General features: G+C 38.2%; 1 protein-coding gene across 4 annotated transcripts in view; it reads right to left on the reverse strand.

Annotated features, from left to right (window-relative positions):
- LOC126825195 (sodium-coupled monocarboxylate transporter 1) overlaps positions 1-18,501 on the reverse strand; it is a 33,278-nt gene continuing 14,777 nt past the window's right edge. For 3 of the 4 annotated variants that reach the window (XM_050554720.2, XM_050554709.2, XM_056098307.1), the window contains 10 exons: positions 15,529-15,666; positions 15,040-15,175; positions 14,792-14,880; positions 12,211-12,323; positions 11,129-11,199; positions 10,697-10,783; positions 9,460-9,662; positions 2,763-2,863; positions 562-662; positions 1-109 (listed from right to left, as the gene is read on the reverse strand). In XM_050554720.2, coding sequence (XP_050410677.1) covers positions 20-109; positions 562-662; positions 2,763-2,863; positions 9,460-9,662; positions 10,697-10,783; positions 11,129-11,199; positions 12,211-12,323; positions 14,792-14,880; positions 15,040-15,175; positions 15,529-15,666 — 1,129 coding nt within the window. In that variant the 3' untranslated portion in view covers positions 1-19. The remainder of the gene's footprint in view (positions 110-561; positions 663-2,762; positions 2,864-9,459; positions 9,663-10,696; positions 10,784-11,128; positions 11,200-12,210; positions 12,324-14,791; positions 14,881-15,039; positions 15,176-15,528; positions 15,667-18,501) is intronic. The other variant, XM_056098306.1, reaches the window with a different exon arrangement.

Consider the following 18,501-nt stretch of genomic DNA (forward strand, 5'->3'; position numbering starts at 1 on the left):
AGAGCCGATTTAATTTTTTTTATTTTGATATGACTGCTAGTCTAGGATTCTCTTTATCCGTGTCATCAACAGGCACCTTTTCTGGATTTGAGGTTATTTTGAACTTCCCCTATAGAAAAGAAAATCAGATAGTACTCTGAAATGCATTTCAAATAAGGGATTGTTAAAAATTGTTAATCCCTTCCAAACCACAATATTGTGAAAATTTAATCACTAACAATAATATCTGTCCACAAATGGTTTAATTCCGATCATTATTTAAAAATATATGCAGAATCGAACATTTCTCGATGAAAAATGGCAATGAAAAGAATTACTAATCAAATGTTACGGAGATTAAAATATGTTTAGTGTGAATTGCATATATTATTACTCAGGTAAGTGTACTTACAATAGATGCAAAATAAATGTTGAGGTTCAATACCCTACATCATTTCTAGTCAATACTAAACCCAGAATGTCGGACCGCTGGTTAATTAATAAATTGCCATGTATCCAAGATCTGTTATCTTTGTTGATACTGACGAATTCTATGAACAAAACTGGAAGCAATTAACATACCATTTTGCGGCTTCTTCGACAACATTTTCTACAATCCTTTTCAGATATAGCACCAACATTTATATAGTATATCTCATCACCCTCTTCTGCTGGGTTACAACCTAAACAATGTAATCATGATGGGGAGATAAATATCTAGGTCCCGTAAGGTTCCTTAACTTTAATTTTACTCAGCCCAAGTCGTGTGCCTTTTAGAATAAATTCCGAACCCATGATATTGGTCAACTTCGTGCGTGGTGCGTTGAGACGCCGGATTACAAAATTGAACAATCAGACGAAAGTAAATTTCTTGGACGAATTGGAACTATACCAAGGAATAAAACGTGGGCTATCCATAAATGACCTTTTTTTCCAGTCGCCCTAGAAAGAGCACCTTTATCCTGCCCAAATCTCCACATTGCTATTTATTCTGGTCAAAATACGCAAATGGGGGTCAACCCGCCACAAATTCCACAAATACCGTACTGAAAATTCACTTAGGGGTTTGAGAGTTATCGACGTGACAGTTTACCATTGCTTGGGAGCAAATATCCATGGCTGGCTTATGACGTCACATTTTGCTATCTTCACTTCGGATTCTTGCAGGTATTCTAATAATTTCATCGAAATTTTTTATAATGGGTGAATGCATTACATGTTCACAAGACATTGCCGGTGATTCCGTGGAACTGCGAAGTACATCGCTTCTATCCAGATCGATACTTATTGAAATCAATGATGTAATACAGAGATTGGCTGAAACGGCATTCTCGACGAGATGGCAGCAGAAAGAGTCCACTACAACCAGGCAACAACGCGACGCTAATGTCATCAAGGTTTTTCTGGAACGCCGGAATCCATTCCAGAGACACGGCACAATTTGCGCAACATTGTCGATGTCGCTCGAGAATATGCCAATTGCTTCGATACGATTCATGTTGGTGAGGGTATCGTGGGCAAGACGTCGGGAGTTGTGAGGAATATGGACAGCAATGTTGTTCAGTGCAGTAGTACTTGGGTGAGACATAGAAGAAAGTTCACTCGTGAAATACGAAATGTGTAGTTATCCCGGGTCCACAGTCAGCGACAAAAAAATGCTCGAACCAGAAAAGCTCTCGCCGACGCCTTATAGTCGATGTTACCGGACACATCAAAGGACTGACCTTTGGCGAGATCTGGGGTATGTCAGATATCTCAAGGCAAACGTCATCAGTTACGGTTTGTTTTGATGGTTATCGGTCACACTTCACGAATGGCCTCCTCAATAGAACGTATGCCTCTACTGAAGTGGTGGTGTCTTGCAACAGTAGTCTGGACCTGAAGAAGACCAACTTCATGAGCAATGAAAAGAACAAGCAAGATATCATCCACTTAATATCTAGCAAACTCCAGTCCGCTGGTATCAACACCGTAATACTTCCCCATCTGACCTTCAGAGAAAGAGAGAGAGAAATGGGGTTTAACGTCCACTCGACACAAACTAGGTCATATCGGGACTAACATATGGTTTAATTTTATTTCAATAATTCGCTTGCTCGTAGAGGTCTTTAGTAGTGGGAGGAAACTGGTGGACCCGGAGAAAACCCACGAGGTTGGACAGGCGACCATACTTCAGAGCAGTGTTTTGTTCATCAGTGGAAATTACACTAGAGATGGTGTTGTCACTGCGGGCGAACAAGTATTCCTACATAATTATCATGTTGTGAATTATATTCGACACTGAAGGTAATATGAAATAAAGACTCTTGACTGAAACGTGACTTACTTTCATCGATTTCATTTTTAGGTTGGCTTACATGCACAAATATTGAGAAAAATAACAAATCGGAAAGAAATGGCGGCCGGTTTTGCACGCTAAGATTGTAAAACTTCATTTACCTGCTTGTTGGTTTGATGGATAAATGAGCCCAGGACACCCGTTGGAATCGAACGTTCATATTTGAACGTCCTAAGCCCATGGTCTTAATTGATATTTGCTTCCAGCAAAACGTTTTCGAAGGGAATTCATTGCATTTCGAATGGTAAACTGGCACCCCGATAACTCTTAAACGCCTAGGTTGATTTTCAGTAGGACGTACACGTGAAGGCCCTATACAAGATGTTGCTAAAACAAACCTCTAAAGGAATTAGTGGTTGGTCTTTCAGTATTGTGACTAGACTAATTGGGATTCATCAAGTGATATTAACTGTCAAATTTGTAAGAGTGGAGCAAAACGCCTTACCCGTAATCCAGCTGACTATAATACCAACTACAAGAGCTGTTAACATACCAATACCACCAATTATAATATAAGACAAACTGTAGATATTATCTGCGCCTTTCCTTTAACAAATAAATAGATGACACATATTGATTAATTGCACATTTATCTTTTTCAAAGTTTTTATCATTCGAAATGTCATTAGGTAAGAAAACACGAGAAAAATAGAAATAGTCCGTACATTCCCTTGTTTATATTCATTCTATACCTTATAAAAACATGGTAATGCACGGACTTTTTCTGTTTTTCTTTCGTGTCTCTTATCTAGTGGCAGTCAATTCTTTCTATGAATTGTCAGATATCCTCTCACAGTCTCACACAACAACTTTTGTTGGTCTTGGAAGGAATTATTAGTGAGCAGAAATTCGCCCATGTATCTGTTATCACTCGTCACTTCAGTCAGTTATATAGAGGGATGACTCGTGTTTTCCTTTGGCGTTCGTCACTTCCAATTCAGGAAACCTGTATTACTCAGCTATCGTAGCAATGATCTCTGCGTTTAAATTATATTTGGAACGTGTTTAATTAGTTCTATCGCATATGTGATAATGACTGACACCAATAATGTCCTTTAACAAAGACCCTGGAAAGAAGCCAGTTATAATAACATCCACCGATCAAGTCTACACACGGTTCACATAGGTTGGCCAATTAAATGAAGGTCTATAATTACATTCAACGCTCATATCTACACACGTTGGTCGACTGGTTTTGGTAACTATTACACTATTGAAACTAAACACCAAGTTTCATCACTCTCACTTCTGGAACTAACGTTATCGTGTTCCAAATCACCAACCAATCAAATTGCTTATCTCTGCTTACCCTAAGCAGAAAATGCTCATCTTCGAACTCCATCAAGGTAATAATAAACACCTACGCCAAGTTTGAACATGGACAGACCCATTTTAATAGTCCCCTGCTTTTTTCGAAAGGCGGGGGACAAAAACAGCAGTCAACACCATAATAAGACAAATAACTAACGAAATACTTCCCCACTTTCGAATCTTTTTGTGGAATGGGGTTTAGAAAATGGCCAAGCATATCAGTTTAACCATTATGTGTGTGTGTGTATGTAAATACTTCCTAAATAGAAGAGTGATATGAAGGGCCGAGTATTGTTATTTCGCCGCCTTCAAATATTCCCATGCTCTAAACAGCAATCCTTTGGAAATTGATATAGGTATTGCCCCAGCCGTCATGACTTCGTAAATACGTTATAGGTACGAATTACTTGATTGATCGAATAGACAAGGAATGTCCCAATATGGGAACGGCATAAACAATGTATATTTCCATATACATGTATTTGTAAAATAATGCTTGACGAAAACACCTATGGAATCTAGATGACATTCATTTTACGATATCGGTTGGGACAAACATAAACAAAAATCATATTTCGCTCTGCGTCCTTCCAACTGTACAAATTGCAATGCTGTTAAAATCCATATTTGCGCATTAAACTCATCCCTTGCGTTACATAGTTTCGAAAGCTATTAAAGGAAACCTTGCCCAAATGTGATGTTTTCAGTAATAATAAAAGCTCTAAGAAATCAAACAGAAACCATACCAAATATTACTCTATTACTCACCGTTTCTCTCCCTCAATTTCATATTTTTATACGCCCACATTTTCATGTGGACGTATATTGTATTATGACGTCAGTGTGTCTAATGATCTTCCTTCGGACCATGGACTAGTGCGCTTCGGTGTGAATGTTCAGCGACCACCTAACCGTCGAGTAGAACGGAAGTACAGGAAGATGAGGCAAGTAAACCCTGACGAACTACAGTCTGAAATTTCTACTGCGTTTGAGGAATACCCGAGAGAAGACCCGAATGTTATGTGTTCCTTCTATTCCGAGAAGATTCTGGGTGTTTTGAATGATCTTGCTCCTGAACAAGTGAGTACGGTGATAGAAAAACCTCGCGCGCCTTGGTATACCGACGAGCTGACCGAACTTAGAGCTGCTGTTCGCCAAAGTGAACGGAAGTGGATTTCATCCAGGCTCACCGTGGATCACGATATCTACAAAGCCAAACGTCTCGAGTATAACAGACGTTGTGATGAGCTCAAACAGGACTATCATTGTGACCGAATTCAACAAGCCGATTCTAAACAATGTTTTAGAATCGTTGACGAACTGACTGGCACTAAGAATATGTTGTCATCCTCTCGACCAAACACCATTCCTGAATCAGAACTCTGCGATGCTTTCGGCCAATTTTTCCTGGAAAAAGTGGTGAAGTTAAGTGAAGGACTAGTCCCAGAACTGGATCACTTTGACAAGCCCAGATCTATCATGGACAAGTTTCAGGAAGTTACTGTACCGGAAGTCACTAAAATCATTCAAGAAGGCAACAGTAAGTCTTGTTCACTGGACGTTCTTCCAACAAATCTCGTGAAGGACATGCTCCCTGTGTTGGCTGAGTTTCTCACTGAACTCTTCAATGCATCACTGTCTTCAGGAATTTTCCCTGATAGTTTCAAGGAAGCGGTTGTTAGACCTTTATTGAAAAAGGCAGGTTTAGATGTGAACATTCTGAAAAATTTCCGTCCTCTTTCTAACCTTTCTGTTTTGACGAAATATCTGGAAAAAATCGTTGTGACTCAAATTACCAAGTACCTAAGTGAAAACGATTTGTACATGAAGTATCAGTCAGCATACAGAGCTTACCACAGTACCGAGACCTCACTTCTGCGGGTGCAGAATGATGTACTTTGTGCATTGAACGATCGGAAGGATGTAGTTCTTGTGATGCTTGATTTGTCAGCTGCGTTTGATACGCTTGATCATACGGTTTTACTGCATATTCTTCAAGAACGTTTTGGATTTACTGGTACTGTGCTGAATTGGTTCCATTCGTATTTATCAAATCGTCATTTTCGAGTTTCCATTGATTCCTTGCCAGCTTCCCGCGAGTTCGACCTTGAATTTGATGTTCCGCAAGGATCAGTATTGGGACCGATCCTGTTTACTTTATATACTAGTCCACTTGAAGACATTTTCAGTAAACATGGTGTAAATGCTATGCTCTACGCTGACGATTCACAGCTCTATATTGTGTCGGAGAAATTACAAGATGATATTGGTTCTCTCGAAGCTTGTACTGATGAGGTTCGCGACTGGATGAAGTCGCATCTGCTGATCCTGAACGAGGACAAGACCGAGCTGGTTCATTTTACCTCAGTCCTGGAACCAGATGCAGTGAAATTGGACAGCCTCGGAGTCGGCAGTTGTGATATCACTCCTTCACAGTCTGTTAGAAATTTGGGTGTCATGTTTGACGATGACGGTCTAATGACGTCGCAAGTGAATGCAATTTCCAAGTCTGCTTACTTTGCTTTATTTCGAATCAGTAAGATTAGGAATCTTCTCGACCGTGCTACGACTGAAAAACTAATTCACGCTTTTGTTTCATCGAAATTAGACTACTGTAATAGTTTGCTTGTTGGTCTTCCTGAGAATCAGTTGTCTAAATTACAGTCTGTCCAGAACGCTGCAGCGAAGTTGATCTCTAGATCACGAAAGTACGATGAAGTTTCACCAATTCTGTACGATTTACATTGGTTAAAAGTTGAATTCCGTATCAATTTCAAAATTATGTTATTCGTTTTTAAAATTCTAAGTGGTCATGCTCCGCATTATCTCAGTTCAATGATTGAGCGCTATGTTCCAAGAAATCGCAGTTTGCGATCTGCTGACTCGAACAATGTAACACTTGTTAGAACGGATAAACACAAGAAGACGAAGGAAAATCCACGAACTACCATCAAGAGATACGGCTGGAGGGCTTTCTCTGTGGTTGCCCCGTTCTTGTGGAACGAGCTTCCACGCAGTGTGCGCCAATCACCAAATCTATTGACTTTTAAATCCGGACTAAAAACATTTTATTTTAAAAAACAATTCAATTTATAGCCTAGTCAGTCGTTTGTTTTAATTTGGTTTTAAATGTGTAAACTGTCTTATTTATATTTGTACAGCGCTCTGAGACGAAGTGTAGATCGCTTTAATCAATAAATATTATTAAATATTATTATTGTCGTCGCCCCTGTCCGTCCGTCCACAATTGTTTGTGAACAGTCTACAGGTCACAATTTTTATCCGATTTCAATGAAACTTGGAATATAGGTTTATCACCCTAAGCTCTCGGTTCCTTTCGATACTGACATCTATCGGACCATAACTTAATGGTTTATGGCCCCTGATTGTACGAAAAATCACGTTTTTGGCTTGTGAACACTGTAGAGGTAACAATTTTTATCCGATTTTGTTGAAACTTTATAACCCGAAAATCTCGGTTCCTTTCGATATCGGACCGTAACTTCCTGAATTATGGCCCCTGATTGTACGCAAAAACGCGTTTTTTGGCTTGTGGACCCTATAGAGGTCATAATTTTTATCCGATTTAAAAAACCTTATTATTATAGCACCGTTAAACCTTAAGGACGGTTGAGTTCGAATTTCGTGAAAATCGGCCCAAAACTGACAGACAAAATGGCCGCCGTTGGTTCTCAAATAGCGTAAAAATATGGTATATCAAGGTTGTGGACCCTATAGAGGTCACAATTTTTATCCGGTTTTGTTGAAACTTGAAATGTAAGTTTATAACCCAAAGATCTCGGTTCCTTTCGATATTCGCGCATATCGGACCGTAACTTCCTGCATTATGGCCCCTGATTGTACGCAAAAACGCGTTTTTTGGCTTGTGGACCCTATAGAGGTCATAATTTTTATCCGATTTAAAAAACCGTATTATTATATCACCGTTAAACCCTAAGGACGGTTGAGTTCGAATTTCGTGAAAATCGGCCCAAAACTGACAGACAAAATGGCCGCCGTTCGTTCTAAAATAGCGTAAAAATATGGTATGTCAAGGTTGTGGACCCTGTAGAGGTCACAATTTTTATCCGATTTTGTTGAAACTTGAAATATAAGTTTATAACACAAAGATCTCGGTTCCTTTTGATATTCGCGCGTATTAGACCGTAATTTCATGAATTATGGCCCCTGATTGTACGCAAAAACGCATTTTTTGGCTTGAGGACCCTATAGAGGTCATAATTTTTATCCGATTTAAACAAACGTGTTAATATATAGCCGTTACACCCTAAGGACGGCTGAGTTTGAATTTCGTGAAAATCGGCCTAAAACTGACAGACAAAATGGCCGCCGTTCTTCCTCAAATAGCGTAAAAATATGGTATATCAAGGTTGTGGACCCTACAGAGGTCACAATTTTTATCCGATTTTGTTGAAACTTGAAATGTAAGTTTATAACACAAAGATCTTGGTTCCTGTTTACATTCGCGCATATCGGACCGTAACTTCATGAATTATGGCCCCTTATTGTATGGCAAATCGCGTTTTTAGCTTGTGAACCCTATAGAGGTCATAATTTTTATCCGATTTAAAAATCCTTTTTTTTATATCACCGTTAAACCCTAAGGACGGTTGAGTTCGAATTTCGTGAAAATCGGCCCAAGACTGACAGACAAAATGGCCGCCGTTCTTTCTCAAATAGCGTAAAAATATGGTATATCAAGGTTGTGGACTCTATAGAGGTCACAATTTTTATCCGATTTTGTTGAAACTTGAAATGTAAGTTTATAACTCAAAGATCTCGGTTCCTTTCAATATTCGCGCATATCGGACCTTAACTTCCTGAATTATGGCCCCTGATTGTACGAAAAATCACGTTTTTAGCTTGTGGACCCTATAGAGGTCATAATTTTTATCCGATTTAAAAAAAATCATATTATTATATCACCGTTACACCCTAAGGACGACTGAGTTCGAATGTCGTGAAAATCAGCCAAAAACTGACAGACAAAATGGCCGCCCTTCGTTCTCAAATAGCGTAAAAATATGGTATATCAAGGTTGTGGACCCTATAGAGGTTACAATTTTTATCCGATTTTGTTGAAACATGAAATGTAAGTTTATAACCCAAAGATCTTGGTTCCTTGCGATATTCGCGCATATTGGACCGTAACTTACTGAATTATGGCCCCTGATTGTACGAAAAATCGCGTTTTTAGCTTGTGGACCCTATAGAGGTCATACTTTTTATCCGATTTAAAAAAACGTATTATTATATCACCGTTACACCTTAAGGACAACTGAGTTCGCAATTCGTGAAAATCGGCCCAAAACTGACAGACAAAATGGCGTAAAAATATGGTATATCAAGGTTGTGGACCCTATAGAGGTCACAATTTTTATCCGATTTTGTTGAAACTTGAAATCTAAGTTTATAACTCAAAGATCTTGGTTCCTTTCGATATTTGCGCATATCGAATTGTAATTTCCTGAATTATGGCCCTTGATTGTAGGAAAAATCACTTTCGTTTTAGCTTGTTTTCTATCCATCTCTCGAAAATGTGGGCGTATCCTGCCTGGCAGCCGCTGGTTTTGTTGTTGGAGAAACTGGTTCTGGGGGTTGAGAAGGTGACGTAAATTATACTGAAACATCTCTTAAATACACCTATCCCGATGGGTAATGCCAATTACGCAGCAAAGGTCACATTTTCCATTCTAATAAACCCATTTAAAAAGTCATGTTAACATGATCCAACTAATATTTTGTTTAAGTAGAATAGATAGTTGACCATGAACATTGTTAAAAAAAAGTGTATTAGCTGAAATACTTACGGCTCATATTGTTTATAATAGTCTATTTTTATAAAAGCTTCCATGGTATAGTTAAATGGTGTCATAGTTGAATTGGTAATGGGACAATTGTCACTTGGAGCTGGTGGTAATGTAGGGGTGTTCATTAAAGTTGGACTAAGTATGCGACCAGCTGTTATCCATGATGTTAAGGATAAACCGAATAGAGTTCCAATCAAGGCTCCCTGAAACCAGTAACAAAAGTGTTTAGTATGTGCTAAATGGTTGAAATGTGTTCACGCACCATTTTACGGACAGCACCGACCCGATAAGTAGGCCATGCAATGGGCTATGAGGGGAGGTTTTCCCGCATATTAGGCGTCACGTTGGGTAAGACTCTGGCTCGCTAGCCTGGAGGTCGGGTGTTCCCCCTTGTCAGTGATGCAGGACAGCTTTCTAGTCGTTCGAATAGGACGAAAAACCGGGCTACCGTGTACACATTGGCGTGCACGTAAAAGATGTAGGCCGTAGTGCCGCTACCGAGGAAAATTTCTCGCATAGCACAATGTATGGCGTATGCCCGTGTTCATTAACCCAGTTCGGAGCAGAACAGTAGGAAGTTAAACCCCATTTCATTTCCCGCATATTAACGGAATTCCAACTGCCGAGAGTTTGTTTACCTTCACGCCAATGTGTACACGAGACCTCGATTTTTCGTACCACCTGAACGACTGGCTGTTCTTTGCCCGATCTCCCGTCCTACACCACTGACAAGGGGGAACCACGCTGGAAATCCCAATGGAACTTGATCGGTCAAGACGGGATTATTAGTTTAGCGTTTACATTGTATGGGAGCAGCCGCGAGCGCTTAGCCAAGGGTCTAATATTCTAGCCAGTATCCATTGGCTCACAGCACAGCCTCCTGAAGATGAAGGGATGTGTGATCAGCCTATCACCAGCCCGCCAGTCAAGCCGTAGTAGATTGTTTTTCCATTTGAGTAGAATGGGAAAACGGAACTAGCTTGTTCCACCTTTTCCGCACCAATTCATAGAGGTCTTTATTCTCCTTGAATTTAGGCCATATATATTGTAATGGATTCGAAGGTAACTTTTATTTATTTTGAAAAACATAAATATGTCAACAACAATTATTCCAATTCGCGGTGGGGGGGGGGGTATCTGGGCGTATGGAAATCATTATAAATAAATAATAATACGGGATTTTTCCGAATGTAATGACCAACATTTGAGCAAACATTATAGAATAAATGTGTATAACCTTGCTGTTAGCAAATGGTACCAGAGCAGCCAATAAAATCATTCCAGTAACTGGCCCCGAAATAGATCCAAGGAGACCAATAACTATCTGAAAAAAAAAATCATCCTACTGGTTAAAATTTTGAATTCTATTGCCAGTCAGGGTGATTTTCACAGATCATTTTATTCAACGTATTGCCGTATTTTGAAAAATCAATATCGCGAACGCCTTGAATTATTTTTGATTTAGATTTAAACAGTCATTTTGTTGAATAAATGGAACCCCCTTCATGCAAGTCAAAGAATTTTAATTTCTGTATTTGAGCTGATAATTAAACATCTAGCGCACATTTGCTGTACAGTAGACGCGGAATATTACTCGCTACGTTGTGCAGTTTTGTTGTTGCACATGATATTTTACAAGCATTTTATCTAAAATACAAAATATACTTACCGATATGAAAGATCCACTCAATGAAGACAAGAGAATAGAAATTCCCACAGAGATAGAACCATACAGCACAACTGTAACAAAATGGTTGTTTTATAATTAATTCGCGGTGGGGTTTATATTTGAAAAATCTGAAATTGATATTTCGAATTAAAAAGAAGTGTAAAACCCTAAAGTCTTGCTATGAAGTCATCCTTTGTGTCGTTAATTCATTATATGGTAGCATGTATGAGTGATCGTTAATATCACTCACTAACTGTCCCCTATTAACACAAAAACTATTCATTATTTATAGATTATCGGGCGGTTTCTGTTAATGATACATTATGGGAGATTCGATAACGAGCGGCCGGACGGACAGGGGTAGCGAGAATATACGTCCACATGAAAATAAGAAAGTTGATTGGTTGATGCTTTGGGACACGATAACTTTGATTCTAATTAAATGAGAGTGATGAAACTTGTGTATGGTTTCTTTGCATCAATACCTTGACTAAGGTCGATAATGAATATTGTCTGCTTGAAAGGTAAAGAGAGTGATAAGCAATTTGATTGGTCGGGACTTCGAACCTCAATAACTCCCCTTCTAATTGAGTTAGAATGATAAAACGTGGTGTAGATGTTCAATAGGTGAATGTCTTGACTGATTAACATGTCCGCTAAAGTTAAGAAGAGCTAAGCAATTTCATTGGTCGATGCTTTGGGAAAAGATAACTTTGATTTAACTTATGAAAAGTGATGAAACTTCGTACTTTACCCGAACTCAAACCATTTTTTGAAAACTGTAGCATTGATCGCCATAACAAAAAGTTCGTTGAGAAGAGGGTGTCTCGGGAACGACAGATCGCGGAGAGAAGGATATCGGTAAGGTTCACCATCTGATAGCTATAATGCTTCAACCCAGACTTTAAAAAATCTGTGGACATCTGTAGCCACCATGGCCTTAATGAGCCAATTGTTGACAGACGAACAGACATGGATGACAACACTTGTATTAGTGGTTTAGTTACCCAAGAGATAGTAGCGAAATTACTGTCCCCATTCTCAAACGATTACATAATTTTATTTATCTAATTATACATTACCCGATAGCTTTGCTATAAATAGTTTAGCTTTCTCTGATTGTATATTCGTCAGTGGTTCAATAAAATCCTTCACTGTTTGTGCAGAGAGAGACCCATAACCAGATGATAAAGTACTGAAATATAATTTATGTATGGCGCTAAAACAAGGTGATGGGTTGTCCTACAACCATTAGTAGAAAACAGGACGTTAAACCCCATTTCATTTCAATCCCCACAACCACGAAAGTCCCATTGCAGGAAATTACGAATTCTTGCCAAGATAAAACTAAATAGTTTAAAATCCATTTCTGCAACTTTTCAAACCAGCCGCACTGGAATAAATGAAAACGTCATGGTTTGTCTAGACCTAAGTTCTCATATGGGATAAGGATCAAACAATTGGTCCTTGTGTTTCACTTTATATTAAGGTCTTATGATTTTTATTAAGATCTTGAGTTTTTGCTTGGGGATGAAATGTTTGTTATCACTATGACCAGTCATTTTATGAGTAAAAAGGGGGCGGGGTGGATGGTCGAATGTTTAGCACGTGCGCATTGTATCATTAGGTCTGTCACTGAGTCAACTGGCGTGGTTTTGATTCCCCGGTTGTACGTGACAAGGAATAGGGTCGCCTGTGCAACCTCGTGGGTTTTGTCCAGGCCCTCCGGTTTCCTCCCACTGCTAAAGACCCCTGCGCGCAAGCGAATTATTGAAGTATAATTTAACCATCTTAGTCACGACATGACCTGGTTTGTGTCGAGTGGACGTTAAACTCCATTTCTCTCTCTCTTATGAAAAAAGGATGTAAACCCCCTAAATTATAGCAAGACAAGATTTATGAATGGTTTCTGGTAGTTTTGGATGTCCTGAATGAAACCCGAAAAGTTTACGAAAATACGAGTACCGGAAAGTCCCGAACTTTGATATTAATTATCAGGTCTTTTAATACATCAGTCAATTGATGAAAAGGGGAGATGTACGGACTCTCTCTATTTTTCTCGTGTTCACTTATCTAGTGACATTCAATTACTTTTTTGAATTGTCAGATATGCTCTCAGTGCTCTCACAGTCTCTTTTGGTCTTCGAAGGAATTATGAGTGAGCAGAAATTCGCCCTTGTATCTGTTTTCACTCTTCACTTCAGTCAGTTATATAGAAGGATAACTCGTGTTTTCCTTTTGCCACCTCCGTTTGTTGAAACCTTCATTACACATCTACACTGTGTTAAAATTATATTTGAAACGTGTTTAACAAGGAGTTCTATCCACCAAGGTATAGTGGGGTAGAACGGGATTGGACCACTGGGTGTACCGAGGGTGATATGTAACCTGCTGTCGTGGAAAATGGATAAAGCATAAAGACAAGCAAATAGACGTGTAAGGAATCGTTTACTAATTTGATCTACATAGAATGAAGGGTGCTGTCATCTTAATGACACATGGGGTTGCTTTTCGTTAAATGAGCAGCTTTTGCTAAAATACGCGTCAATATCCGTTTTCTTGGCCATACAACGTTATAGTTTGTATCAGATGTACTGTTATACATCCGTAGAAACTGTAGAAAAGCCCAAAGTTCAGTAAATATGACTGCTGCTTTGTATGATGATTGGGGTTAAGAAGGGGGTTGACATGTTGTAAAAGCATCTACCGATGCTTATGTCGACATTGTAAAGGTAGCTACTGAAGCGGTAGATTTGCATTCCATGGCATTGACAGGGGAGGATACGTATCATCTGATACCGCAGGTGGAATAGTTTGTCTCAAGAAACTTCTGTTATCTAGAGAATGTTTCCAGGTCTCGTCCCCAAAGAAACTCTGTTCATGAACTATCGTGATAATATTTCCGGTGCAGTTTACAATAGCTATAAGATGACCACCACTGAAAGACATGACATAATAGTACATAAACTATCCATATTGCGTTATTGTAATGCCAGGTGTAATTTTTATGTTTTAAAGACACAGTGTCATGTTCCAATAATTTAAATAGATTTATAGGGAATAAAGCAAACGGTTGAATGTTTTAGTACGTAGATGTGCCGGTCGTCATAGTATGTCACTATAGGGCTATATGACGTCATACTAGTTTTAATGGGCTTATTTGACATTTTGATATCATATTCATATGTTCATAACACATATAGGACTGGGCGAATGTCGGCCATATTGGATTTTACCTCTTTCCGGTGCCCAAAATTTGTTAAACTTTTGGGATGTTGTTAAGTACACCTACATAAACGTAAAAATGCATAAAAACGTTTTCTTGTTATTTTTTTATTGGTAAAATCATAAATTGGCCGGTCTATATTGTTGTCTTTTTTGGACGGTGTTGAGCAATTGTCGAATGTATTGTCTATCTTTTTCATGGCAATTTTTGCCTAGAATCGAAGAAGAGTGTTTCAATTTATATTTTCTGCCAGGTTCCAGAGAATATTGGTGATTATGAAACGGAAGGATCAGGAAGTGAACAGAAATAAATTTTGGAAATCGCAATAATTCCCGGCATTTGTACATTAAACGATAATATTGTGGAACTATAATAGCAAGAATGGCCATCGTTTGTTTTTTAATTTAAATCTTACATAATGCCTCATTAATACCTACCTGAAAGAAGCGCTACATAACGATGCCATATATAGACCGGACATTCCTGGGTACGACGAGAACATATCTATGACTAAGAGTGGTATGATCTGAATCGAGAGTAAAGAATTATTATAGCTGAATATTTTTAAAAACATTGTCAAAGAAATTAACTACTGAAGACCATAGATATACAAATGCTTAAGTCTTCAACTTATTCAACGTATCTTGCCTAGTTTTATGTGTAAAAAAATTATTTCAGTTATTACCTGGTTTGGATTAGTGATCCGACGTGCTGCCAGCGGATCACAAGCCAATTTGCTGTAGTAAGCATAAGCAACAAGACCTTGAAAACATGCTATGCCCATAGTGATGGTAACCATGGGCCCAGCAATGTACAGTAATCTAAAAATAAATAAATGGCAGACTTGTGAGAATGTAAACAAGGTAATATCTGCGATATTTTAACAATAGCAATCGGAAATTATTGTTGTATGTTGCTAGTAATACGATAAACAAAGAAGGCGCGCTTATGTCCATGGACGTAGCCCCCCCCCCCCCCCATAAAAAGTAAAATAATTATAAGTCCTCCAAAAAGATATCCCCGGCTAAAATATTTTCACATATAATTGAGTAAATTTCGATTGGGAACTTGGTGTAATTTATGTATAAATGTTGTTACATATCTTTGACACATAACTGCATGTACTTTGTACTGCAACTAAAATATTTAATTATTTTAACTGAAAGTAACTAACTTCTGTGCATCCCGCATTTTAGGTACTGAAAACACTCTCTGCATCGAGGCTTGCTCTAGAGCTCTTCCAATCATAGTGGTAAAACCTCCAAAGATCAAGGTAAAAAATGTATGTCTCACTCTAGGGTCTGGGTCAAAACTGAAACAATTAATTTAAAGGTTTTAGTTTCTATAATTCAACATTATATTAAAAGTTTCTAAATTCAACACTCAGGATTATATACCAAACAATACAAAGATTTGCATGGAAAAATCTATAATTTTAATTACACTTACATAATTGCCAAGATCTTTCGGCCTTACGCCGTCTTCAGCAAGATCTTTCAGTCTAAAGACGCCATTAGGCCGAAAATCTTGGCAAATATGTAAATGTAATTAACCAAAAATCTATATTTTAATTACATTTTTACATCCAAATCGGAGTATTTTTTTATAATAATGTCCTAAAATCCAACCGAAGTTGCTCTTTGGTAACATTATGGTCAGTTAAAAGAAAAACACTAGAAAAGAAGTACGCGATCAACAGTTAAAAGAAAACGTTTCTAAAAAGATGGGTTTTAAGATGCCTTTTAAAACTGTCAATTGATGATGCACAGTGCTTGAGTTCTACAGGAAAATCATTAGAATTCCACAACAGTCCTACTGCCGCAAAAGCAAAGGAGCGTCTACCGAAAGAAGAGTTTGCAATTACTGATTTAATAAGGTACTTTGTTTCGGAACGAAGATTTCTGGTAGGGTGGTAGGTTTGAATTAATTCTTTAATGTATAGAGGAGAGTCGTCAGATGATAAAGCACAGAAAGTCAGCATGAGAATTTTAAAATCGATTCCGGTGTTAATCGCTAGCCATTGGAGTCTTTCAAAGCCGGAGTAATATTGGTGTATAATTTAGTTCTTGTAACAATTCTTGCAGCTTTGTTTTGAATCTGTAGAATATTAATTTGATATGCTGTGGCCAGTAGTCGAGACGTTAGGTCACCAAAGAATTAATTAACAGCTTTGTACAGTCAATGTCGAAGAAATTGCGGATCCGCCCAAATTTGTAAAGTTAGAAACTTTACAGATTGAGGAGATGTGAGCATTCATGTTCTTATCCAAAATTACACCATATATACATTTCTAAATTCAACTCTCACTCAGGATAATAGACCAAACAATACTAAGATTTGGATGAAAATATCTATATTTTAATTACATTTACATATTTACCAAGAACTGTCGGCCTTACGGCGTCTGCAGGACTATGTACAAAAAACAATAACGTTGCTTAGTTACATAATAGCGCAAAGTCAATATGGGGACATAACTCCAGTACGACCCAATCAAAGGAGTAGTTTTATAATCAAAATAATGTTCATTTCAATCGCCGGTTCAGTTTAGGAAAAAATAACTCTATAAACCTGTTCTCTTTGGCTTCCAATATTTGTTCATATATAAAATTCAACTTATATATTGGCACGACTTTGAACTTTCCTTTACCACAGATGTCCAGATAGCTACTTAGTGGTATTGTTCTGTTTTTTGGGTGGAGTATTTGGGACCTGTGTAGATTCATTCAAAGGTTTAGTTGTGGGTCGCTTTTGCCTATATAGTATTCCCCACATCCCGAGCAAAGTAACAAATAAACAACTAAATGCTCGGTTATTTGACATGAAGAATGTTGAACCTTCCATGATGTCTTTACACAATCCACACTGTTTATCACCACATTTTGATACGGGTGAACTTTCCGTAATTTTGAAACAGTCTTTTTCATTTTCGGGCACTTATCCCACATGGGCTTGTTCACATCGAGGATGTTCATTGGTCTGTTGTGTGGATTGAACGTAGTAACTAATGTCACCATGTTTTCATTTTTCTCCTTCGGCTCTGGAACTCGTAACATTCCTGGTCTATTTTTAATGCTATCGCATTGTAGCTTTACGGGATAGTCTTGTTGTATAAGAAATTGCTTCAAATTGCCAAGTCTTTGATGTTTCCACGCTTTATTCGATACAATTGTACATACCCTCCTCGCTAATTTGTACGGGATGTTACGTTTCGTGTGCCGGATGATTTGATCTGAAGTTTAGGTATAGATGCCTATCCGTTTTCTTATTAAACAAGTCCGTTTCTATTCCACCAATATCCAATAAATGGACTTCAATATCTATGAAACTCAATTTAGATTTGCTTTCTCTTTTGTGAATTTAAGTGATGGATCCAATGAGTTTAATATGTCATGGGTTATTTCTAATTCTTTTTCATCTGACTGGATATTGAAGCAGTCGTCTTGCAATCGTTTTCAAAATTCTTCTAAATGTTGTCGTTGACCAAGTCCGAGTCTTATCTCTACAGCGTTATACAACAGCTCTTCTAAATAGCCAAGGGACAGTGTTGCATAGGTTGGTGCTACTTTGTTTCCCACCCATGGCAACTCCATTGCCTGGACTGTAATATTTTCCATCAAAGTAGAAGATGTTGTTCTTAATCACTAGGTCCAAAGCCTCAAGAATGAACATGGTTGTAAATCGGCTTGGAATCCCACCGGATTTCTTTTGGTTATTAGTTCCTACGGGTTTACTAATCTTCCAGATTCCCTTGAAGGTCGATCCTGGCGTACGGCAACCAAATCAAAAATGTAGCAATATGCGTTAGATGTGGAAAACTCTCCTCCACAGCCGACGTGTCACGGATTTTTTTTAGCATTGATAATCGTCTAGATTTGTCTCAGGTCATATTTTCGATTCTCTCTTAGGACTTCTTTTACGTTGTGAATTTACAGCTTACATCTCAGTAGTTAAGACGTTTATCTACCAGGAACATCAATGCAACAGTTCGTTTTAACATTTTATATCAAGCACTGAATATATAGGTTACAGACATAGATTACAATAAAAGTCATTCTCTACTCTCTCAACCTCGACGGTATCTCCCAACGAATCTACATGCTGTCTCTCTCTCAATGAGTGTCTACCGATCGCCGGAAGCTCTGAT

The sequence above is a fragment of the Patella vulgata genome, chromosome 1, assembly GCF_932274485.2.
Source record: "Patella vulgata chromosome 1, xgPatVulg1.2, whole genome shotgun sequence".
Lineage (NCBI taxonomy): Eukaryota > Metazoa > Mollusca > Gastropoda > Patellidae > Patella > Patella vulgata.